Consider the following 21,553-nt stretch of genomic DNA (forward strand, 5'->3'; position numbering starts at 1 on the left):
TTTGATTAAATTATTCTCTATTCTATTCATTAAGTTAAACAAGCTGAAAAGCAGTTAAATTGAAATCAATGCAATAAGTTCAATGTAATTCAAGTCTACATCATCGTTTACTAGCTTCCAGAGAATCATTTTTAAAAATATGATACGAATGTTCTTTTTTAAAATTGCGGAATGGTGAGTAAGGATTTTTCTAATATTATGAACGCGGAAGGTTGCGAGTATTGATTGATGGATGGATGTTCGTTACTCTTTCGCTCAAAAACTACTGAACGGATTTTGATGAAACTGTACAGTTATACAACTCACACGTCAGAATAACAAATAGCCTATAAATTTCACGCGGGTGGCACCGCGGGCAAAGCTAATCTATACATATAAATTAAATTGGACTATCTGTTTGTAATATTGAAATAACCGTTTTTACTACATGCATATGAATATAAATACATCAAAATAACAGTTTTTATAATTTTTATTTAAGTATTTTCCGGCTAATCTCTGAAATGGCTGCACCGATTTTAACGGGACTATTTTTGGCAGATAGCTGACGTAATAGCTAGTAACTTAGGCTACTTTTATTTTAGACAAATAAAGTTAAATTCCACGCGGACGAAGTCGCGGGAACAGCTAGTAAATAATAAAATAAGAAAGTTAACCTTTTTGGAGAATATTTTTCTGTCCTTATAAATTTCTTCGACCGTCATCGAACCCATAATGGCACGCTGGTGACCTTCGAGGGTTACCAGGGCTATGTGTTGGATCTCTTGTTCGGATTTGCCAAGAAACTGCTCGCACGCAGAGAGCAACATTTCAGCATTCTGACCTTGTATCTTGACCTGTAATTATATAATATTAAGAATTATTTTATTGTACAGTCAGTAGATATATATTACATTCTATTTTTATACTTACTATTGTATTAAAAAAAATATAGATGTAGTACTCCTAGTAGTAGTAACTAGGTCTTTGTTCTCTCTAAGATAATTATTTAATATATATGTATGAAAATCTAATTTAATGTTATTAGTTTCAGATAAATTTCAAAACATACTAAAACAATTTATAAAAATTTAATCCCACCTAAAAATATATTTGATATATATATGATATGATCTCAGTATTAGAATAACTGGATGACAACAATCCGTGGGCAGATCAGTCAGATTTAAAACATAAAGGTCCTGATGATCCTTCACACTAATCTCCGAACTGCTGGACCGATTTTTTTTTCAATAAAAGACACTCAATTAATTATTACGTATTTAATAATCACAATATATCAAATATAAAAACACGATAGCTTTAGGTATTAAAAGTAATAACAAATGTGTCACAAACAAGATATAACATTAATTATTCTTCTTCGGCGACTTTTCATTTCATTAAGACGGTTGGTTCTTAGTAGGTTAGAAATATATATGTACTACAAGTTGCATATATAATTTATAATAATAAAAAAAATATCGTTCACTTAAGAAACATAAGTAGGTTTAAGGAAAAATCACTAGTAAATGGATAATGAAACAGTAAGTAAATTTTCAAAACAATGAAAAATTCAAATTCGCATTATATATACATATATATATTTAATACCACGTAGGTGACAAACAAGCAGGCTGCATATCTTATGGTAAATGGTAACCGTAGCTTACGGACGCCTGAAACTTCAGGGGTGTTACGAGCGCGTTGCCGACCCTTAAGAAACCCTACTTGAAAATTTTAATAAAGGGTCCCCCTTTGCCCCCTTAACAATCCAGTTGTTCCCCCTCTCCCTGTGAGGCGTGGGCCCCACGTTGAGAAACACTGATATGTATGTAATATCAATAATACCTGTGCAATGCCTGTGACAGAAATGGGTACACCTTGACTGGTGTAAACTGTTGGCGACTCAACTTGGAGCGTCATGGTGTTGAGAGATATTCGTTGGACGCTCTGGATGGCAGGCCATACGAACGCCCTGCCTCCGGGCACCAGCAGCGGCTTCGAGTAGCAGCATCCTATTATTAACAAACAAATATTATCCTTTAAACATTCTAATCAAAGGTCATTGAGCAAATTTTAATTAGACATTTTTTTTAAACCATGGGAATAAAATTTAAAAGAAATAGAAATAGAAATAATCTTTATTCAAATAAACTTAATATAAGCACTTTTGAATAGTAAAGTTTTTTTATTCTACCGGTTTTTTATTCTAATAAATCGGTTTTTAATCAGCATTTTTCTATATAAAATGTTTAAATTTAATATAATATTTTCATTTTTATCCCGAAACTCATTATCTACATTAATGCAACTTAATACATATTCATAAACTAGATTTGACGTTGATAATATCGAATAAAACAGCAAAACGGCTGCCTAAAAACATTTGTCGTCTGAGGAATTATAAATACATATCATTATTATTATCATTATCGTATTATTATGCATTTAAAAACTCGTTTACGGAATAGAAACATTTATCGAAATGAAAAACCAATTATTTCATTTATATGCCAATCTTCCTCGAGGAATTTCCTTTACATCATCTGGTATTTTATTATAAATTCTTTTCGCCACATGGAAGTCATTATTTTTTAATTAACTTAAGAAATAATGACTTTCATGTGGCGGCCACTGTGAATGTTGAAGAAAAGGTTAAATTAAAAATTGTTACAGGTCACCATGATATAACAGTGACGCAAAACAGTTTAAAACAATTATTTTCAATTATACGATACATTGCGAACGCAATGCGTTATTTAAGTAGGTATTTTTTTATGGTTGATAATTTAATGGAGCACCAGTGGAAGATGATAAGATGAGCATGAGGTTAGGTCAGTTATCGAATGGTCTCTAGGGGGATCCGCGTGTATGTCAACCGACATGGTACATTGTTAGCAATAAGATCAGTCCACGTTACTAACAATCCCCATTCCTCCCTTAATTGTTATATTTATCAGAAGAAAATTAAATCATTTTACTTTTGTTATTAGTAATACGATAAGAACAAAAACATTTTTTTTTTGTTTTAATATTCATTATAAATATTCTATGTTACGACAGAGTTGAAATACATGTGATCGAACATGGTTTAGATGTAGTCATTATCTCGCCCGGATTTCACAGTTCCCCAATAAAATATACATACTTCATTTATTCATTTCTTTTGTCCCTTGCGTCCTTGTAATAGACATAAGTAATCATCGACATTCATCAATCGCCATCTATCGCAACTTGGTCGAAGGACGGATTTATAACATCCATTATGTACACACCCTTAAAACTTGAATTTCTCTTACACACATATTAACCTGCCGCCGATTCCTCAATTGACATCTAAAATCTTCTATATCACGATAATGTATCTTCTAAACGTGAATATTTCAGATTATTACACAAAATTGTTTGTCAGGCTGACAATAGCAAAATAAGTACCGGAAGTACCGAACACAAATCTGATAGATAACATATATGAGTAAGCAACATATAATGTAATCAATGAGTAATTGATATAAACAATATTTTTAATATTCATATCAGGTATTAAGAACAGCTGACTTGACTCAATCGACATATATATGATATCATTAATATTTTAATCACCTAAACAATTTACGAGTGTCTACCCCACAGATGAGTAGGCGTGACGATATACAGATAAGATACAGACGGTACCTTAGTTTAGATAGATATACTAACGAGCTCACTCAGAGAAGTCAGTAATAAAGTCATTTGAAACACACGTCTGAGTGGTTAATTGGATGATTGTATGACTCAAACTATTAAATTACAAGGAAAATTGTGTATTAACGAGTAAGTTGGCGAGTATCACAAACGAAGTCAAGTCGAAGGTCAATAAAGTACCTAGTAGATCAGGAAACCTTGTAAATAAACTACGAACATAACAAACAGCCAATGCGTAAAATTCTAGTAATAATTTATTCAAACCAAGAGAGAAAACCAAATAAACATTCCTATATTCAAAATATCACAAGGTTATCATAAAAATACAGGATCTGTCGTAACAAAGAAATAATTTAAAAAGAGTATTCCCCTACTGACAATGAGATTGCGCTGGGTTTGTGTGGACTCATAAAAGCAATTTAATAAGTAGATCACTCTCAATTAGTAATATATTTATGTTTATTATTTTTAAGAATTATTATGATTAGGTTTGATATAATGGAGTTGACATTCTTTGAAAAAAAAACCCAAAATAAAGTTGAATAAGAAAAAAATTATAAGTCCCCTAAAAGTCTATATTCCTTATCACACCTAAAAACTTTTTTATGTCGAAATGCCTTCCACGTCATAAAAATGCACTAAAATACATATCAATAGTTTAATAATAGATAATGTAGTCGACAGATAACGGTCCAATTACTGGAGTGGTAACGTGTAGTGCTATAATGTACATACATTTAACATTAAATAGGATAGTTACTGCATATAGAGTGGCAAACAAGCTGACGGCCAACCTGATGGTAAGTGGTAACCGTCGCCTATATACATGAACAGCAACATGGAAATTACGTTATCATGTGACAGCCATGATACCATACATGCGTTGCCATGGTATCCTGGTATTAAACTTCCTTAGCTCTCAAAGCAAGCTGAAATAGGCAACCAAAATTATCCACTGTTTTCTTTTTTGGAATCTTTGTCGTTTTGTTATGGATAATAATGGAATGGTGCACCCGCCTGCGCTAACGGTTTCCGCTTGCGGGGCACCAGTGGAGGATGATAAGTCGAGGTCAGGTCAGTTAGCCCATCGTGACAACTGCACCAAGCTTTGTTGTTAAACCTACAGAGGTATTACGGTTATAGTTTACTCCCTACCTATTATTGTATTGAAAAATCTCGCCGGTACCAGATTTTTAAGACCTTTTGAATTTGAAGAAAGTATGTAACAATGTTGTTCATAACGAGTGACATTTTTCTGAATATCCGTGATATGGAGTCCTAATACATGATGGAAATAAAGAACACATGCACGTGAGAGACGACATCAAGATCAGCGAAGATTCTGCATTTATAATAGCGAATGCAGGGTATAGATTATGTGAGGATATGAAGAAACAATTTAGCAGACAGAAAATTAAACAGTAAAAAAATACAACTATCAATGTAAAACTCCATAGTTGTCTCCTAACGACAAACTGCGTGCTCGTATAAACAACAGTAACTGAGTATGTAAGAATTATAATAGAAGAATGATGTAAAAACAGGACATATTCTCTATCTGTATAATGATCTAAGGATCTTCATTACATTAAATGTTTCTAATTCCATCGGGTATATAACTCTGTCCATATACATACTTCGAATCTAAATAAATTATGTACATACAGAAAAATAATTTATTTCCACGCCTGTTTGAGTAGCAGAATTGGCATTTTGCCTATTGGCGTTTGTTTTAGTATTCGGCATTTTGTGAAATGCTAATTTTATTAGCGTCTATAAAATAACATGAATACTTATACATATTACAAGAACAAATAATAACATTGTAAGATATTTATGTCATAACATATGTATGGTAGGTTTCCGATTATATATATAACCGTCAAAGCTTTGAACGATTAACGCAATTGAACCCTTTGTAATAGGGGAGAAACTAAAACTAATTATCAACATATCTCTATTGTTATATTATGTAGGCATCATTCAGGATTGCACAAGACATTAATAATATACTATTGTGCAATACACATGTGCTATTTATCAAACATAAAAATGTGTTTTATAAATAGAACATGAGAAATATGTTTATCATAGTACATTCTATCAGATTATTATTATAACACATACCTTAGCTTACTGTAACTAAACTTTCTATATAATATCTATTTATTCTTGTTCATACAATAAATAGTTATCATTTTCTTGTTCATACAAAGGCCAAATAATCCATTAGATTATTAAAAAACCTATAAATGCACATAATTGTATATGTTTCGAAATAATTTTATATTATACAAAATTATTTATAAATAATGAAATCCAAAAATGTTTTGAGCCCAAAATTTACAATTTATCTGTTTGTGTAAATAAGTTTTCATGTGAAAATAACTCAAAAATGGTGATGAAAACATAACTGAATATATTGTTAAATTTGGGCTAACATATATTAGCTAAAGAGAGTTGAAAAAATACCCTCCAACTGGAAACATTAAATAGAATATATGCTAAGGAATTAGAAACCCCTTGGGCCAAAAGTCCTCATTACTAACAATTTCTTTCCCCTAGATTGAAGAATTGCTTTATGTGTATTTACATAATATATGAGCATTTTACACACCTAATATATATTTTATTTATTAGAGGTAAAACAAGATAAAATATATATATTTATGTAAATAAAATAATATTCTTATATATAATGAAAACTTGAGAATGGCTGGATCATATTGGACAATTCCTTCCTTGGAGTTCTACATATATTTCAACACCATATTATAATATTTGTGGTATTCCAAGAAAGTTTAAGATAATAAGCATTATATGCAATGATGATGTTTTAATGGGAGATGACAAACATGGCAAACATGTTGTAATAGTCATTTTGTAACAAAACCTCTGTAAAGGTTCAGCTATGCGAGAAGTAAAGAATTCACAATGAACTTTCAAAGAACTAAAAACAAATTTCTAACCGTTTTAGAAAAAAATGTGTGATTTTTCAGAAGTCTTCTTCCATGGCTTAATGGATTTATATAACTATGTTTAATTCTGCTAAGGTCAGTGCCAAAACCTTATCACTGCTACTGAAAGTGTCACAATTTTCTCTATAGGTTATAAACTTCAGACTGTAATAATACCTATCCTAGAAAAGTGGGATCTGCTATCACAAGTATTTAACTATACTTATAAGGAATCCCAGGTTTAGTTTAAAAAAAGAAAAGTATATATTAATATGAATAACATAAATAGTTTGTTAAATATAATTAAATAAATGACCCGAGATGGTTAACACAGTGCCGTCTAGTCCTAAGCTAAGCAAAGCTTGTGTTATTGGTACTAGACAACTGATTATAAATACTTATATAGATATTTTCTTTAAATATATACATGATATACATAGAGATCACCCAGACTGATACAAACAAAATTACACTGTGCGAGGAATTGAATCCGCAACCATCGGAAGTAAAGTGGTGTGCTAGAAAGCTGGACCATTGACTGTCAAATTAATTCCATAAACATTAAATATAGGAATAGTACATGCTCAAGGGCCCAGGTGAGAGGCTAATTGAGGAAAATGGAGTCCAACTTACATTTACAATGTAGGAATAGTGGAATAGAATTGCAGTAAGTAAAAGTACTATATAAGCTATAGAATCTACACCCATACCCATGTTTTGGCTCTGGATGAGGCATCAATGGCATCATCTGCATTGAATGCAGTTCAGATGTAGCTTGGAAGCCTAACATTGACTGTTCGGGAACCAAACTGTAACTCATTTATATTTACTCCAAACATTTATACAGGCAAGAATACATTTAGTGGACATAGGTTGAGATAAATCTACCATGGGAGTCAGAATGTAAATTTGGAAACTGCATAATAGGAAGTTTTAAGAGTTAAGACTGCATAATAGTAGTATCTATCTGAGATCAGCCAATTAGCTTTTATCAGATTTTATGTAATAAATATAATAATAATATGGTAATAGGAAGATGAAAATGTAGGTTTGGAGATTGTCTGCATAAAGGTAATAAGAAAAATGAACTTTTTTGAAGAAGGAATGCTTGAGCCAATAAACAATAGCTGATATATAAAAAACCCTTCTACTGTCCCTTAACCATTACATCGATAGTTCACAAACCTACCGCATTTATACATATAAATAAAATTGGAGTGTCTGTTTGTAATACTGAAATAACAATTTTTTACTACATGCATATGACTATAAATACGGTACATACACCAAAATTTCATCCAATCATTTTTTACAATTTTTGTCGGTCTGTCGGTCTTTTTGTTCCAGCTAATCTCTGAAATAGCTCTACTGATTTGACGGGACTGTTTTTGGCAGGTAGCTGATGTAATAAGGAGTAACTTAGCCTATTTCAAAAAAATCTTTTATTTTAGAAAAAGAAATTTAAATTCCACACGGATGAAGTCGCGGGAACAGCTAGTAACAAATAAATTACGATGTTATAGTACTATTATTATTTATCTTACTGATTCAGGTTAGGTGGATAGACATTTGTTAATGTGTCATGCAAAAACTATGGATTAGATTTTTATGAAACTTTACAGTAATATAGCTTATAAATCAGAATAACACATATGCCATAATTTAAAACAAAATATGTAAATTGGGTGAAATATAATAATAAATTTCAAGTAAGTGTGATACTGACGACCTTGTGCCAGTTTGCTAGTTTCAAATAAAAGTTAATGTAACCTATGTGCCAATAAACATTGTTTATGATAGTAAAATGTCCGCTAAATATGATCTAATGTTACTTTAGTGGCATTGATCTTTACAAGAGGTAGAATTTGTTTAGTTGCACAGCATTGCTTCAAATTTGAAGCATTAGGATCAAAATACTAATAACCCTTACACAGGTCTGTGTGTGAAATTTTAATACTGTAGAGATCACTTTTTGTACACCATTTAATTAAGTTAAGAGTACATATACCCACAGTTAATTATTATAAGTAATTAACATATAAATTCATTGTCAATTAAATATAACAATATATGTATCTCCTCAAGTGATATTTGGTAACCTACGCAAGTTAATGCAAAGTTACAATTTATTTGTAAAATTTAAGCAGTGATGTTAAACGTTGAATAATAAACATTAATGAAGCTGAATAATAATGTAGACTAATATTAACATTCGCAAAGCTAGACTAAGAAGGTATACTTATTTCAGAAAAATATATAGTATGAAGTAAATAAACAATTTTATACAACAAGCGTAACTCATTTACATTTATCTTAATAACTCTTGTATATCGAGTCGAAGCTTGACATCTACAAAAATAATTTGTGTTCCACTTACCGGAAACTACGAGTGCCTCGTTAGGGCCGCAGGTAACAAAACCCCAAGTCATTTTTGTTGAATTTAAAGAAAACTAAGCCGTAACTAAATAAAACAATTATTTGAATCAAAACCATGAAATATCGAATATTTTATATATATGTCAAAACATAAATCGGCTTCAACAAAAAAAACAATGCCCAATGGAGACGTCGGAGTGAGGCAAAGAGTATAGTAATCAAAGACTATATATGTAATTATAGACGAGAGATAATAATCAAAAAGCTAGAATTTAGCACCGTAGAGGTAGTATACTGAATCTATGGCTAACCAATGTTGCCAGATGAATATCTGATATTTCCCCAATTTTTTCCTGAATACAACTAAAATTAAAAGTTTTGTAGAAAATCCCAACTATAAATAGTCTACTATATTCGTACTCTTTTCAATTATCATGATTTTTTTTTATAATATTCTACTCTGGTCTTTTTTGTACTTCGAAGGGTTTTTGAAATAATTAGACTGCTACCGACCAATCCGCGTGGTCATAATAAATATGATAAAGGTACGTAGAGGAAATAACGGATAACTAAGCTTAACGAAGGGTAGCACTTACCTATGAAAAAAAAGTGAAACATTTTGCTAAAAGAAAATTTAATAGTTAGCAGCAGACTTTAAGCGTAGCAGTTTTTTAAATTATTTTATACGTAGATATATCTGACACTCGTTGGCTATTTAAGTATATTAGTAAGGATATTTACTATGGTACACATTTTATTTGAATAAAATAAATATGGAATTAAGAACGTATATCATAAATTATTTAACTATGAACTTATTACATTTGTTTATATCGATACCACTTAATACTGATACTTACAGATCTATTGTAAAATAAACTTTATTTTCTTAGAAAATATTTTAATTCTTTATATTTTTCCAAAAAAACTCTTTGTTTTGCCCTCTTATTATGCACTGGATATAATATTTTTGTTTATTTCTAATAATTTAAACGACATTTGCAGTAATAAATACAAAAACATGCAGTATTCATTTATTACAATTTACCTGTAAAATCAATTATTATTTGAATTTTGTCGTTGCAATGTGTAGCAATCAATTAAATAATCAGAATTTTGTACTAGTGTTATTGAAAATATTTTTCATTAATATACATAATATTTATATATATATCGCACAATTTATCAATACTTAAATAAAGTTGCTATAATAGAAAACAAGGTGCTAATAGGAAATTGCGGGAAACATTAAGTAAAAATCAAAATCAAAAGTAGACGGCGCCACCATGTTATAACAAAAAAAAATATAGAAAACGGTAGTTTGCTGGTATACACCTCATGTGAATAAAATCTATAGTTAGAAATGAAATTCGAGAACGTCTCATTTTCAACAGTTTAATTACTAACTTGATAATAAATAATTTATCTAATAACAATGTCCAAAAAATGTTATCAGTCATTCTCTAAAGAGTTTTATTTAATAAGCTTTTTGAATAATAAATTACAGTGCGATGTAATGACTAAATCATTATTATTGTTAGGTATAGGAATACATATTTTTATTTAACAGTAATACTGTCACTGTCAGTGTTGATAACAACAACAAACAAACAAATATAACAAATTTATCAGATGCAGGCTACTACAGACCCTAATTACAAGAACTGCCTCGGTTTTACTTTTGTCGTTTTACATGAGATCTTACAACTTGTAACAGAAGAGTCATTTAATTTTTACGTCTTATTATTTTGGTGGGATTTCATTACGTCCGTCGTAGGTCGTCCTTGTTACTTTGTCCGTTAGGTATCAACTTTCTTCCAATCCTTGTCTTTCTGTATTTTCAGAAATGTTTAATGTTATCTTCGAATTTTTAAGAATTTTGAACTTTGTAAGGTTACTAAACATATTTTTACTATAGAGGAAGATTGATATAGCTATAATTCAAATATAGACAATACAAGTATATGACGACCTTGGTGGTCTAGCGGTTTGGGCTGGTTCTATTCCTCGCACGATGCAAACATTTGTATTCATGAGATTTGTTTGTATCGGTCTGAATGTTTTCTAAGTATATTATGTATGTATTTACAAAAAACTGTATCTGAGATTTCTATATATTATCTAGTACCCATAAAACATATTCCGCTTAACTTGGGCTGAGTGACACTGTGAATTATACAGGACTATTATTTATTTATTTATATTTAAGTAAACTACAATTTACGGTAATGATTAAATATAGGGACATGTCGGCATTATAGTGTTAGTGTTAGTAATAGACCTTCTAGATCACTGAAAATTCAATTCCAATTAAATTTTCTTGTTTTTTTTCAATAGCAATTTTCAGGATGTGAAATATGCAGTCGAGAAGTGGATGGTACGGTAATACCTACTTGCTTGGCGAGTTCTTTACCGCACCTTCTGATACATTTGACATAATCTGGCTCTTCTTGCCACTGATTTAGAATAGAGCCCTTACGTATATGCTAATTCGAAATTTCAAAGACTGTCACCAGTTTTTAGATTTTATAGTATCTTTTATTTAAGTCTGTACTCTCTTATACTACTCTCATATTTAGGTACAGTTTCATTTTACAGGTTCAATGTTAGTATCAACTTGCCCATCCATTCTTCCCTACGGCCGACACCGATGAAACCGATCGTTTCTGCAGTTAGTTTCTCTATTGATTGCCGCATGGATTCTCATGTAAAGTATACTGTAACTATCACCTGGTAATTTTAAATAGCTATGACGAATCTATAGTCACTAAAATGAATCAGTGTAATGAATGGTAGTATGTATTCACTCATTTCAACTTAAAAATGTAAAGTTGCAACTAATTAAATTACCATTTCATTAAAACACATTTCGATGTCCTTACATATTCTAGAAACAATTGAAACATTTCAGTTTACAACAATTTGTATACATTGTCAATTGTATTTTGATAGTATGGAAATTATACGATTGTAGGGGTAAAGTTATTACTAATAAGCGACTGTCTGCGACGGTGGTGGCTTTATAGCCACCCTAGAGAGACCGACTGTATGCAATACAATACGGTAACATGTAATGGCCAATTAAAAGTTTTCGTAACTGGTGTATTTGATATTTTTGTATGAATACATTGATGGACATGGAGGAAGCAAATTTGGTGTTTGTTATTTGTGTATATTCAAATAGGGGAGAGGCGATACGTGTAGGGCATTCCATTGTGTGGACACTAAAATGTAAAAGTTTATAACAATGTACTGTGGGATATCGTTGAAATTAATTTAACTTTGTATTGAATTGAGTTGTGAAACATCAGTGAGTAGAGATGCCACTAATATACGGTATTAAGCTTGCAATATTATTTAGATTAATTAATAGGAACATCAAACCATAATAAAACGTATATTAATAATATACAAAATTCTCGTGTCACAATTAGTTACCATAATCCAATAAAACTGCTTGATCGATTTTTGAAATTTTATATGCACATTCAGTAGGTCTGAGAATAAGCTACTATCTATTTATAAGTAAGTAAGTTAAGAGTTAACATTTATTTTTTAGTTCTTGAACTATTTTTTATACTGGTATAATATGGCATTAAGACATACATAGAACCCTGAATTTTCATGAATGTATTACCACAGATAACATAATATTACATAGTATTACCAATCACTATTTTCTAATAGCGATTTTAATTTATATAGCATAACAACTTTTGCGGGGTTAGCTAATCTTACTATATCAGTTTAAATCAAACTAATATCACGGATAACATAATAATACTAATATAGAAAGATTAGCTAACCCCGAATTTATGTAATACTAAACAGCTTTAACGCTAAAACGTCATATTTAATAAAAAGATGAACGCAGTAAAATTGAGAAACTATGGTTGTTGTGGCATGACTATTATTGTTATTATTTTACATTTTACATATTATTAATACATAATACACATATATAATAAATAATCGACAAATGATTTTCGCTTTTAACAAATACCCCACCCTCGGAATGTACTAAGTATCGTCGAATATTCGGTATTTGGTATTTGGCAAAAACAATATTCGTGGCATCTCTAGTTCAGATAATTTATACGAAAATAGGTGTCTAGCCAGGAGTGCAATTAAATATGATGAGACGAGACTAAAGTACATATATAACGATCACTATAGAAGTTGGTATAGAGAAAATATAATATAATGTAGGTATTTTCAGCTTAACACGAATACTTTGGAGAGTAATTTAATTTTGACTGTGTTTATTGCCGCACAAATTTAAAACTATTATATCGCATCTTCTATATAGGTGTTAGATGAAGTTTTTAAGATTTTAATAATAAAACTAATTTCGTGAGTAAGTGGTAAAGTTATTCTAGTAAAGAACATTTTCCTATAATGAACTGCATGCATTGTAAACCTACATACGTACTACACATACCTATGACTTACATATCCCGGATGAGGTATAATTTATATTGTTTTTTTTTAATTTCATGTGTTTATACGAGATTCCGGACTATGTTTATACAGAAAATTAAATTATAGAATTTATTTTAACAAACCATTTATAAGCAGAGATTTCAGACTTCCCATTCTATGAAAATGTAGGTAATTCAGCGTTGTCGTCAATATAACATATCTGTACATTTGTATCCTTACACAAAATTCCAACTTTATAAAACTCCAGGACGACGGGCTATAAAGTGAAGCTGTATAGTATGGTATCCATAAAAGTTTGCAATCACATGTACCAGTTTACGTTGCTCCTTATCCAGTTATCTCGTTAGGAATAAAAATTTTCAGTCAATTTGAAGCGTAAAATAACAGGTAAAGTGTGAATTGAACTTCTCAAGGGTACTGAACAAATGCTTTATACTTTATTTTATATTCTGTACAAATAATTGTAAGATACTTTACGTGATTTATATCATATGGTATATTTACAATATACTAGCTGTGATTACATGTTATTCTGATATATAAACTATATTACTGTAAAATTTCATTAAAATCCATTCAGTAGTTTTTGCGTGAAAGGGTAATAAACATCCATCCATACTAACAAACTTTCGCGTTTATAATATTATTAAGATACAAACGATTTCATCTATAACTGTGATTAATAGGTAGTAGAGTTAATGTGTTTAGGATTTTATTAGTCTAACATAACAAACAATATAGCAAACGACACATGTATCGTTACAATGGGGCGGCCTTATTGCTAAAACCAATCTTTTGAAGGCATAGACATATAGCTGCGGTAGACGGTTCTATGTTTGATTCTGAAACCTAAAATACCTCTCGCAGTTTAATTATTATATGTACAACTAGATACATCGTATGTTGCTCTGAGACAGTTCGAGAAGCACGTCAATTCCGAGCAGTTGCAGGAACCTACGAAAGTTATAAACTCCGTCAACTTTACCGACTCAATATATACATTGAATATATCTCATTACAGATGTGTTTAATAGATATCTTTGCCATTTAAACTTTAAACTTACATCCCACTTGTATTCACAATAGTTTGTATTTCCAACGTACTGCTAGAGATTCATATTTGGACGGTATTTTTACAAGTTATTATTCAATTCCACTTGTTTAATGGAGTTCGCATTAATTTTATTTGTCGATATTTACTTCTTTGAGGTTATGAGGTTTAAAAGCCTTTTTATTAAGCACTAGCCGTTATCTGCCACTTCGTCTGCATGGTATTTAACATTTATTAATTAAAATAAATAAAAAATCTATATGAAAAGTAAAAGTAGCCGAAGTTACTTCTTCTACCATTAGCGAGTGAGTTTGTGAGTGAAAGTTCCGTCAGAATTGGTTTAGCTGTTTCAGAGATTAGCAAGAAGAAACAGATAGATAGGCAAAAAAATTAAAATATATTCTAAATGTAAGTATCGTATAAACTTTCATATACATTTAGTGTAAAGGCGTTAATTTGAAATTACAAACTGACACTTTAATTTTATTTATTTGTATATGTTTTATGTTAAATTTACGTCCATGTAATAATATCAATAGCGAAATCTTTACAATATAAACATTGTAGGATGAGTAAGTCAGTTTGCTTTCATATGTGAAAAAAAATATACAAAATAACTTATTATTATCCTTTTCTACAGAAAACTATACGATAAACATTAGTTGTATTAATTCTGCACAATATAAATAGGTACCATAGCTTTGGTATAATATTTACAAATTAACACGTTTAGATTTGATTTCAAAATGGCAATAAACCAAACACTCGAACAACCTAGGAATAAATATTGATTGTTTGTATTGGTACAGGCCGTGCAGGTAACATGAATGTGAATGTTCTGCGAATTCTGAAATTACCACAGCACGTACGAATGTCGGTCACGGGGTTATCAGCCGATATTACATATAGATTTATTACTAGCTGTGCCCGCAACATTGTCCGCGTGGAATTGTGGCTAAATAAAGAATGATCTAACCCAAAAAATCCCAAAGAAAAAAGTTTCTTTGTTCTGGAATAGTGATCAAATAATGAAAACATATTTATTAAATTATTCCAAAAAAGTAAAAGATAAAAATGTGCGTGGAATAGTGACAAATTACCAAATAAAGAAAACATGTTTAACAAACTAACCCAAAACAAAAAACAAATAAAAAAAAATTGTTCTAGCTTCAAAAATAACGAAGTTCATTTCCTATTTTATTTTATCCCCTTAAGGATTACATTTTCACAAACTTTCATATTTATTTATATTTAATCAACAGACTAAAAAACAAGTATCAAGTTTCTAGCTTTAAAAATGACAATACTTCCCCTTACAATCCCTTTTCCCAATATAAAGTAGCATATGCCCTTTTTCACAGGGTCTAGATATGTGTAATATTTTATTTAATCTCCGCTTTTAACCTCCAACAATCCTTTTTCGGCATTAAAATGTAGCCTATGTCCTTTCCCAGAGTTTTGACTATCTATGTAACAAATTAATTTAAATTGTTTCAGTAGTTTTGGCGTGTAAGCACGACAGACTGACTTACAGAGTTACTTCCGCATTTAAAATATTTGTAAGGATTTATTCTGTTCAATTGAGTAAGTGTCCTGATTGTCAGTAACACGATTTTAGGTTTGGATGGTTTGGGAATTGTTACAAATTTCAACTGCCATAGATCACTATTGTAATTTATTGTTTCCTTTCGCCATCTAACTAGCTTTATGCCTGCACTGCAAGCTTGTACTACATATGCGTATGTTTCGTTACTAATCTATATTTTAAATTAGGTTTATCTCGCTCCATGTTGGCTGAGAGCATTCTATTAAATTCAACATCAATTCTCCTTTGATATTGCACATATTAACTGTCTAGACGTTCGTATCGAGATTCGCTCAAATCCGTTTTCTTGCAAGATGATAAATTTTCCTACAAGCTCTTAATAATTATCAAGCGCGAATCGATGTGAGTCGTCGCGGGGGTGGGGGCGGAGGTGGGGGAGCGGTTCGAAGACGTGAAGGGGCCGCATTGTTGGAGCGGGTTGGGTGGGTAAGGGGACGCAGCACCGCGCAAGTCGCCGCCCGTATCGACCGCTCCGGATGTGCATTGCAATGCTGCCAGAGAGATCAGCCCAGCTAGCTACTGACACTCGCGCTCGGATGGAACATTCCCAGCGGAAGCAGCTAGTGTGGCAGCAACATACACATCGATGTTGGTCGTCCGTGCCAAAACTTAACACTACCATCCCCCGTTCTCATTCCTATCCGCTCTGCAGCGATACAGCGTTACGCCCGCCCTACATTTCTATCTCGTCAATCAAATCAATTGTCACGGTTTTACTCCATAGTTTTCTGTTCGAAAACCTTATAGTTAAGATGAAAATTATATTATTATGTTTACAATGCTATTAATATGTAATTATTGTAGTCCCGTTCAGTCATTAGCAATTGTAATTAACACTGAAAGACTTTTATCATTGTTATATATAATAATAATATGTTTTTTATTCATATTATCACGATTGATGGCTGTCATAGGTCAAACGTAAATAGTCTTACAATAATCACATGTAGTAAGATTGTTTACGTCAAGTAATAATAACGTTTGTAATAATTCTCATGAAGAGAGAAATTCAAAGAAGCAAATGTTCACTCACCGTTGCTTCTCAATTTATATACACAAATATTCTGTGTTCACAAAAATCTTCACTTATTTCTAAAAAACAGCAATATTCATAATATGAATACTAGATTTAAGTGAGATGATGATAAGATGAGAGTAAGACAAAAAAAGAAAAGTAGTCTTAAATAAATTCAAAACATACGTTAAATCATATTTACGGAGCAAAGCCTATTACTCACTAAACGATTAGGTACTTGAATGATGAGCGTGTTGTTCATTCACGGGATTTTCATTTAATGTTGAACATAGACATTGTAAAAAAAATGCCTTTTAAAAAAATAAGTATATCAATTGAGTTTCTTGTCAGTTCTTCTCAATAGGATCTATATACTGAACCGTCGAGTTCAGTTCAGTTCAGTTCAGGGAAAAAATATTAAATAATTGACGTTCAAAAGCGGCTAAAATATCCTGCATGAATAAATGATTTTTGGATTTTAAATTAATAAGATTGGCGGTAGTTTTATACCACGAACGTATATAAGAGTCCGTACAGAATACAGGCATAGTTTTCGCATCGCCACGTTATCTTCCGTATTTATTTAGTAAATATGCTTTACATTGTAAGTTTAAGTTGTCACTCAGGCAGTTCGAGCTTAACAATAAAGATAAGCAACTTACTGCAATGGATTATCTTATTACTATTATAATAATAATAATTGTCTGGTGATTTTCACCCGTAAGTACAAAATTATCATCATACCGAAGGGAGATATATAATATATATACATATATATAAATAATAATATTCCTGACTTCCTGAATACTATCTTCACATAGCGCAACCTCTTCCAGACTGGGTGAGTTATTTTAAACTGATAAAAAAAAAATAATAATAATAATAACCTTCATTACCGTTAACCTTTAAGTTTATTTTTTTTTTATAATTCTTTTACCTTATAATAAATAATTTTATAAACGTGAAAAGAAGGGATGTTTGTTGCGCTTTCACACAAAAACTACTGAACTGATCATCATTAAATTTTGGACACATGTTCTTGGAGGTATTAGAACGAACAGAGGTTACTTTTTATTTAAAAAAAAATGTTAATTAATGCGAGCGAAGCCACAGGTAAAAGTTAGTTATACATATATTGTGCAGTTACGGTGTTCCTGTTTATATTTAATTAATTGGTTCTTTCCATTTGAATGTTAACAGTCTGTTGTGTTGTGACATAGAGCCTTCTTCAAGTTTTTCCATAGTATCCGGTCCTCTGCTCTCTGAGTCCAAGTTTTTCCTAATATCGTCTTCCCATTTCCATTCAGATTTAAATGTCAAATAAAATAGTTCCTTTGCAAAAAAGCTTACTATAACATTGAAGAATTCGTTAACGATAATAATGTTTTTATAGAAAAACTTTAAATCTATAGCACTGACAATATTATCTGATTACATTAATAATAAGTGCGTAGCGACTTCTATGTTCATTATCGCATGCCTCTTACTTGTTATACTGTAATTATTTATATAAAAAAAAACATCTATTAAAAAGAGCAACACACAAGTTTCTTGCTCATTCTTCTTGTGATGAATTTGCATTCCGAATGAGTGGTAGAATCAAAATATGACTATTCAAAAGTGCTTGTAATGAGTTTATTTAAATAAAGATTATTTCTATTTCTATTTCCATCTTTTAATTATCTGTCTATATTTTGTTTGTTTATATATATCCTTTATTACTGTCAACTTTTACGTATTACTATTATATTGTTGGTTAAATTTATGCACGGGGGTACTCCTCGCCGGAACTGTACGAGGGGGTATCTATTTCCGACAGTGGTCGGTCAATGACATCAGTCCGGAACCATCGTTGAGCGATTAGGCGGGGTGCAGCCTCCACAATTAGCACTAATCCAGAAGTCGCATCAGACGCCAATAAACTTATTGTCTACAAGCTGTATCCGCCCGTCCACTTGGAATTTAACTTTATGTTTCTAAAATAAAAGTAGCCTAAGTTACTCCTTGTTACATCAGCTACCTGCCAATAAAAGCCCCGTCAAAATCGGTGCAGCCATTTCAGCAGGAACAAACAGACAGACAGACAGACAAAAATGTTATATTGGTGTATGTACCGTATTTATATTCGTATGCATGTAGTAAAAAACGGTTATTTCAATATTACAAACAGACATTTCAATTTTATTTATATGCATAGATGAACAATTGTTTCTTTTAAAATTTATTTTTATTTTCTACCTCGGTGGTCTAGTGGTTAAGCACACCGCTATACTTCCGGTCGCGGGTTCGATTGTTTGCATGATACAAACATTTGTATTTGTATGATTGTTTGTATGTATTTACAAAAAAATATGTATCTATGTATTTATATCAGTTGTCTAGACATAACATAAGCTCTGCTTACCACGGATCTAGATAACGTGTTAATTGTGCAGGGTTATTTATTCCTTTAAAACTAACAAGCTCTTGACCTAACAGTCCGTTTTTGTTCAATCATTACATTGTATAAAACAAAGTCGCTGTCACTGTCTGTCCATCCCTATATATGCTTAAATCTTTAAAACTACGCAACGGATTTTATAGCGGTTTTTTTTAATATATAGTGATTCAAGAGGAAGGTTAATATGTATACATGTAGACCCGGACGAAGCCGGGGCGAGTATATAGTAAAGAAAAATAAATAAATAACTACGTGTGTTAGTAGACCACTATCTTCACGCCTTTGATTAAAATCCTTTCATCCTTTTAGTCGTTGATGCTGTTTTGTTCCACTTTACGTTTGTACCTACTGTAAACAACATCGCTCGCTGTGGAAACAGATTGCGCAATTTACCTACTATTCTCCGATTGGTTTTTATGTACAGTATACAGGTGTCATGTATAAATTATTTTATAGTATAAATCTGATTGATTGAAACTTAGATTAAGTCTACTGGCTATTGTCAGTAATGAGGGAAGATATATATAGAAAATAATGTTATGTAAGTTACATAACGCACGGGTGTACATGTATTATATATATAAACCTTCCTCTTGAATCGCTCTATCTAATAAAAAAAACCGATTCGAAATCCGTTGCGCAGTTTTAAAGATTTAAGCATAAGTAGGGACAGCAACGGCCTCAACTTTATTTTATGCTATGTAATGACAATGATAATGACTAAAATATATTATTAGGAGTATTCAAGGTTCCGAAGATACTAGCAGCATTTCCCCTTTGAGTAGCAATACTAATTCTTTGTCCGAGGTAGCTGCCAGCTCAACTTGATGACAATGTAACTTTAATATATCTTCAATCTAGAATTTAATTCCTTTAAAATGTACAGAAGCATTCTAATTGTAATAAAATATTGCGCGTAAAAAGTTGACCATTCTTCCAAGAAAACGACACCCAAGGAAGGCATTCTCGGAACCGTGGATGGGCACGACGTGCAGTATCTACCTCTTCGTTCAATATCTACGTTCTTGCACAGAGCGGGCAAAATTAACAAAGGATAAAAGAATTAATTTTGATTGCTTTGTCTCATCCTGTTTTCTAGTATACTCTTTTAAGTTTTAACAACACTAACGCAACCTAAAATTAAGGCTGTTTAAAGGTAATAACTTTGTCATCACTTTTAAAAGCTAAGGCTACGTTCACATTGAGGCAAAATAACATAAATTTTAATTAATAGCACTTAGATTCATTTCATTCAAATGTAATTATCTGTACTTAAATATGTTACTTGAAACGGAATTGGAAACCAATAGAGATAGATTTATTATATATATATTTGGCGACCAACCGCCACAAACTGTTTTGTATTTTTATTATTTTGAAATTTATATTTTTAGAACAATTCTTTTTATATGTCATGTTATTTGATACACTTCATTTTATTGATTCATTGTTCTTTTGATACAACTGCAGATTAATATATTATATTACTATAAACTACGTGTTTTCATAATTTAGAGACCCATGCATTTTTCCGATCCATTACATATATATATAGACGTGATTAAATATAAATAGTCGCGTGTAGTAAAGTAGGATAATAACGCATGGACGCAAGTTGTATCCACGACATAGCAGTTGGCAGTACGCTGTGGTTTAGTAGTCGAGAGGCGCGCTCGGCAGGCGGCGCGGGCGCGTTTCTTTTTTGTGGCCGCAGATTCCATTGCCCCACGTTCAACCTGTAAGTCCGGCAGTTTGCCGAGCGTTGACCGCACCGCTTGCCACGAAGCGCAAAGCTGTTGGACAACTACAGAGGACGCTTTCGATAGCTCCCGTAAACTTGATGCTGTACCCAATACTCATGTTTTCGTTATCGTCAACTTCATACAATAATTACCCTTCTAAAAAATAGCGGGCGTGTCATCAAGGGTTTGTGTGATAAATGTAGTTATTATAACGATAATAATACTATCATTAAAAGTTGAAAGTGACGCCCCCCATA

The 21,553-nt window shown here is 31.4% G+C and overlaps 1 protein-coding gene across 3 annotated transcripts in view; it reads right to left on the reverse strand.

The window, feature by feature from the left end:
- LOC131852976 (flotillin-1) overlaps positions 1–9,260 on the reverse strand; it is a 34,999-nt gene extending 25,739 nt beyond the window's left edge. For 2 of the 3 annotated variants that reach the window (XM_059203748.1, XM_059203749.1), the window contains exons 1-3: positions 9,001–9,260; positions 1,831–1,997; positions 657–836 (exon numbers count right to left, since the gene is read on the reverse strand). In XM_059203748.1, coding sequence (XP_059059731.1) covers positions 657–836; positions 1,831–1,997; positions 9,001–9,052 — 399 coding nt within the window. In that variant the 5' untranslated portion in view covers positions 9,053–9,260. The remainder of the gene's footprint in view (positions 1–656; positions 837–1,830; positions 1,998–9,000) is intronic. The other variant, XM_059203750.1, reaches the window with a different exon arrangement.
- Positions 9,261–21,553: the final 12,293 nt, after the last annotated feature.

The sequence above is a fragment of the Achroia grisella genome, unplaced genomic scaffold, assembly GCF_030625045.1.
Source record: "Achroia grisella isolate CSIRO2021 unplaced genomic scaffold, CSIRO_AGI_Agris_v1 utg874, whole genome shotgun sequence".
Classification (NCBI taxonomy): Eukaryota; Metazoa; Arthropoda; class Insecta; order Lepidoptera; family Pyralidae; genus Achroia; species Achroia grisella.